This window comes from Lepus europaeus, chromosome 1 (assembly GCF_033115175.1).
Source record: "Lepus europaeus isolate LE1 chromosome 1, mLepTim1.pri, whole genome shotgun sequence".
In the NCBI taxonomy this organism is placed as follows: domain Eukaryota; kingdom Metazoa; phylum Chordata; class Mammalia; order Lagomorpha; family Leporidae; genus Lepus; species Lepus europaeus.
The window spans coordinates 119,150,254-119,156,253 of NC_084827.1; the positions used below are offsets into that span (position 1 = coordinate 119,150,254).

At 41.2% G+C, this 6,000-nt stretch overlaps 1 protein-coding gene across 1 annotated transcript in view; it reads left to right on the forward strand.

The window, feature by feature from the left end:
• The window catches only part of MTX2 (metaxin 2), a 78,118-nt gene extending 77,085 nt beyond the window's left edge, over window positions 1–1,033 (forward strand). Inside the window, exon 10 of the mRNA XM_062188264.1 lies at window positions 602–1,033. Coding sequence (XP_062044248.1) covers window positions 602–773 — 172 coding nt within the window. The 3' untranslated portion in view covers window positions 774–1,033. The remainder of the gene's footprint in view (window positions 1–601) is intronic.
• Window positions 1,034–6,000: the final 4,967 nt, after the last annotated feature.

The window sequence follows — 6,000 nt, forward strand, 5'->3', positions numbered from 1 at the left end:
AAGGAAAAAGAAAACCTAGAAGATTTTATGTTGAAACTGTCTTTATGGTTATGTCTTCTTTGGAAATCTGAATTCCTTTAGAAGTGGTAAAATCAAAATTCTATCATATTAGTGGTGTGACTGGATGATTGGGTGTCAGTTTTTTTTTACCAGCATCACGGCAGTATCTCCTCCACTTTGACAGCATTCCGTTTATGTATGCATTAAAATACTTAGTAAATTGTGTTTTGTGTCCATGCCTTAGAGTAGCTTTCTTATTTTTATATGTCTAGCATCTGGCACAGTTCCTAGCACACTGGAGACCTGCTGTTTTTATCTAGAGAATAAAGTCATAAAACAAATACAATCTTTTCCACCTATATCCTTTTAACACATTTAAAGAATACTACTACTTCAAAAAGCAAATTACACAACTAGTAATCATTATTTTTTCTCTTATAACTCTAAATTAAAACACAAAATCTGTCAAATTATGATTTATTTCTTGTGTGACATTTGGCTTTTAAATTGATGAATAAAGTATTTCTAAAAATAGTGTATTTTCTACCATACTAGTTAAATGACATTCATGTTACTCTCGTTTCCGTTTTTTTTTTTTTAGGCCTACTGAACTTGATGCATTGGTATTTGGCCATCTGTATACCATTCTTACCACACAGTTGACCAATGATGAACTTTCTGAGAAGGTGAAAAACTATAGTAACCTCCTTGCTTTCTGCAGAAGAATTGAGCAGCACTATTTTGAAGAGCGTGGTAAAGGCAGGTTGTCTTAGAGTTATATGTTTATTTAGTTATTATCAAAAAAATCAAAGTTTTGAAATATGTGTTATTTGAATGTTATAATGTATATTGGTATCAGAATTTTAAAACCAAAAACATTGCTTTTCAAAACCTCAAAACAAATTATGTAATGTATCCTAAAAACATACTTTACTGTATTTGTGTACACATCATTTGATATGTTATACTCTATACCTGGAAATTTTGTTTTCTTGAAGTATATGCATATAAAAATAAAGTTTAAATAACTGTATGGATGTCACATTTACTTTCTTTGATTTTTCTGATAGCTACCTGCAGAGCTTTATAAATGTGAAATAAACAGCCTTTTCTAAGGCAAATAATTTGTGTTACATACTCTGAGATAGTTTAGCTAGATACATGGTATGCCTGATGATGGGAAAGTGTTCCTAACACATGTATACTTACAAATGTGGATAATTGAGGCCAGCGCTATGTTGTAGTAGGCTCAGCCTCCACATATGGTGTTGGCATTCCATATGGGCACTGGTTTGTGTCTGACTGCTCCTCTTCTTATCTAGCTCTCTGCTTATGTCCTGGGAAAGCAGTGGAAGATGGCCCAAGTACTTGGGCCTCTGTACCCATGTCAGAGACCTGGAAGAAGCTCCTGACTCCTGGCTTTGGATCAGCCTAGCTCTGGCCAGTTGCGGCCATTTGGGGATGGAAGACCTTTCTCTCTGTCTCTCCCTTTCTCTCTCTGTAACTCTGCCTCTCGAATATATAAATAAAATCTTAAAAAAAAATGTGGGTGATTATAAGATTAAATTCTGGCACAGGCTTAACATTTAAGAACATGTCATATCTGAACTTAATTAAGAAAATATTTCATCAGGATTTTTTTTTAAAGATTTTTTATTTATTTATTTGAGAGGTAGAATTACAGACAGTGAGAGGGAGAGAGAGAGAGAAAGGTCTTCCATCCGCTGGTTCACTCCCCAAATGGCCACAATGACAAGAGTTGTGCCTATCTGAAGACAGAAGCCAGGAGCTTCCTCTGGTCTCCCACGTGGGTGCAGGGTCTCAAGGACTTGGCCCATCTTCTGCTGCCTTCCCCAGCCATAGCAGAGAGCTGGGTCGGAAGAGGAGCAGTCAGAACACAAACTGGCGCCCATATGGGATGCAGGCACCACAGGCGGAGGATTCACCCACTGTGCCACAGCGCCGGCCCCAGGAATTTTTTTTTTTTTAAGATTTACTTATTTATTTATTTGACAGGTAAAGTGTCAGAAAGACAGAGAGGGATGGAAGGGAAAAATATCTTCTATCTGCTGGTTCATTCCCCATATGGTTGCAATGGGTTAGTGCAGGCCTGGAACTCATCCAGTCACCATGTGGGCAGCAAGGACCCAAGCACTTGGGCCATCTTCTGCTGCTTCCCAGGTACATTAGCAGGGAGCTGGATTGGAAATGGAGCAGCTGGGAAATGAACAGGTGCTCCAATAAGGGATGCCATGTTGCAAGTGGTGGCTCAACCCTCTGCACCACAATGCCAGTGCCAGACAACAATATTTTAATAATGCTCTTTATTTCTTTTGTGGGGGAAGGAAGATGGTTTTTTTAGTATTGATAAGAATTTATATGTAAACACTCAGGATTATATGTTATCTTCTCAAATTTTCTAATATTTTATGTCTTTTTTGTAAGATTTATTTATTTATTTGAAAGTCAGAATTACACACAGAGAGAAGGAGAGGCAGAGAGAGAGAGAGAGATCTTCCATCCGCTGGTTCCCTCCCCAATTGGCCGCAGTGGCCGGAGCTGTGTCCATTTGAAGCCAGGAGCCAAGAGCTTCTTCCAGGTCTCCCACACAGGTGAGGGGCCCAAGGACTTGGGCCATCTTCTATTGCTTTCCCAGGCCACAGCAGAGAGCTGGATTGGAAATGGAGCAGGCAGGATTCGAACCGGCACTCATTTGGGACGTTGCCACTGTAGGTGGCGGCTTTACCCGCTATGCCACAGTGCTGGCCCCAATATTATATGTCTTAGATAATCATAGATGCTATAGAATCAGATGCAAATATAATTTCTTAAAAATATCTAGGATAATAGGACTTTTTGTTTATGTTATGTACCAGGGAATTTTTTAACATTTATTTTAATTCATTTTCATCTACTTTAGAGGCAGAGAGACAGATACACACACACACACACACATAACCAGATTCATCCCCCAGTGCCTACAATGGCTAGTACTGGGACAGGCTGAAGCCAGGAGCTGGGAAACCCTTCTGGGTCTCTCACATGAGTGGCAGGTACCCAAACACTTTAGGCCATTATCTACTACCTCCCAGGAGGCAGGAAGCTGGATTGGAAGCAGAGTGCTGAGAGCTGAACCAGCACTCTGGTATGTGATGCTTATCCCAGCCATTTAACCCACTACATCAGAGCACCTGTCACTGTACCAGGGATTTTTTAAAACTCATTTAACCCTTCCAAAAACACTATGAAAGTTATTATCCCTGATTTACAGACAAGAAATGGAGACAGAGGAAATACCTTACTGAAGGTCATAGAGTTAGAGATAGAGCTGAAATTCAAACCCAGGCAGTAGGATATCAGTTTGTGTGTGTATGTGTTTTGTTTGTTTGTTTGTTCATTTTTGACAGGCAGAGTGGATAGTGAGAGAGAGAGAGAGACAGAGAAAGGTCTTCCTCTTTGCCGCTGGTTCACCCTCCAATGGCCGCTGCAGCCGGCGCATAGCAATGATCTGAAGCCAGGAGCCAGGTGCTTCTCCTGGTCTCCCATGCGGGTGCAGGGCCCAAGGACTTTGGGCCATCCTCCACTGCCTTCCCGGGCCATAGCAGAGAGCTGGCCTGGAAGAGGGGCAACCGGGACAGAATCGGGCACCCCAACTGGGACTAGAACCCGGTGTGCTGGAGGATTAGCCTATTGAGCCACGGCGCCAGCCTCAGTTTGTGTTTTAATAGATTTATCCCATATAAAGGATTTGTTGGGTTCTCTTTATTATAAATCCAACATAAACTCTGGATAATTTTTAATATGACTGCCCCTTAGTTTTCTTTTTTTTTTTAAATTTTCTTTACTTGTTTTTACAACTGGCTGTATTCTTAGTATGAGGAACTTGGAAGACATTGGTTCTTTATTCTGATTTGACGTGTTTATTCTTTTTTCAGATAAGTGCAGATGGATCAGTCTCAGGGCTTGTGTCTAGTGAAGCACCATCGAAACAGAATGCATTAGAAAATGGACATTCCCTTTTGGTGGCTCAGTTTCCCACTTTACCTTCAAATGTTGAGTCTATAAAGCCAAGTTGTAATAGCTGAAAATTATCACTGAAAAGCTAGTTAACTAACAAGAATTAAATGCTGTTTTGTCACCAAAATAATTATGTATACTGTGACAGTAAGTAGCAGGCTCTGTTATGTTTCTTTGTATTTTCCTAAGCACCCTATTTAAATGAGAATTTAAATCATAAGGAGCTGACGCTGTGGCATAGCAGGTGAAGCCGCCACCTGCAATGCTGGCATCCCATGTGGGCACCGGTTCGAGTCCCAGATGCCCCACTTCCTATCCAGCTCCTTACTGTGGCCTGGGAAAGCAGTGGAGGATGGCTTAAGTCCTTGGGCCCCTGCACTCACATGGGAGATCTGGAGGAAGCTCCTGGCTCCTGGCTTCGGACTGGCACAGCTCCGGCAGTTGTGGCCAGTTGAGAGAACCAGTGGATGGAAGACCTCTCTCTCTCTCTCTCTCTCTCTCTCTCTCTCTAACTCTAACTCTAACTCTAACTCTGACTTTCAAACAAATGAATAAATCTTTTTAAAAACATCATAAGTAGCTTTTCAGAGTCACGGTTTTCAGTTTGCATGTGAAAAACTATATCAGTACAGATACAATATCTAGTATCACCTTTGATGACTTTTGAATGATGTATGTTACTGTGTTAAAGATAATTTTATCTTCAATGGAGCCCTTTAGAAGTTAACTTGTTGGGGCCAGTGAGACCTGGAAGAAGCTTCTGGCTTCAGCCAGGCCCAGCACCAGCCATGGTGACCATTTGGGAAGTGAACCAGTGGATGGAAGGGCTCGCTCTCTCTCTCTCTCTCTCTCTCTCTCTCTCTCTCTCTCCCCCCTTCTATCTCTGACTTTCAAATAAATAAATCTTTTTTAAAAAGTCAACTTGTGACTTTTTTTTTTTAAAAGCCAGGAGCCAGGTGCTTCTCCTGCTCTCCCATGCGGGTGCAGGGCCCAAGCACTTGGGCCATCCTCCACTGTACTCCTGTGCCACAGCAGAGAGCTGGCCTGGAAGAGGGGCAACCAGGACAGAATCGGGCGCCCCAACTGGGACTAGAACCTGGTGTGCCAGTGCCGCAAAGCGGAGGGTTAGCCTATTGAGCCGCAGCGCCAGCCTGGTATTTCTTAATTATCTTTTAAATGTCTGTGGCATCTATAATAATATAGCTTCTTTCCTTTTTCATATTTGTAAATATTTTCTCTCTGGCTAGAGGCTTTTTTTTTTTTTTTTTTTTTTAAGATTTATTTATTTGAAAGGCAGAGTTACAGAGAGGCAGAAAAACGTCTTCCATCTGCTGGTACAATCCCCAGATGGCTGCAACAGCTGGAGCTGGGCTGATCCAAAGCCAGGAACCAGGAACTTCTTCCAGGTCTCCCACGCAGGTGCAGGGGCCCAAGGGCTTGGGCCATCTTCTACTGCTTTCCCAGGCCACAGCAGAGAGTTGGATCAGAAATGCAGTAGCTGGGACTCGAACCCGTGCCCATATGGGATGCCGGCACTGCAGGCTGTGGCTTTACCCACTATGCCACAGCGCCAGCCCCTTTCACTGCTTTCTTTCACAAACTTGGTTTCATTGAATTTTCTCTATGGTTTTGATGTTCTCAGTTCTTAGCTCTTTTCATTATTATTTTTCCTTCTACTATTTTTGAGTTTCATTTGCTGTGCATCTTATCCTTTGTTAATGTGGAAGCCTTGACTAATTTGATACTTTAAATTTCAAATATATGCATTTAAATTATAAATTTTCCTCTAAGCATTGCTTGGAGGGAATTTTGATAATATTGTGCTTTTATTTGCACCCAATTCAAAATATTTTCTAATTTACTTTGATTTTGTTTTTGATTCAAGTGATATTTCTATGAAAATATTTGAGAATTTCCAATACAATGTTGTGTTACTGATCTGGTTTAATTCTGTTGTCTTCCTGGAACATACATTATATAATT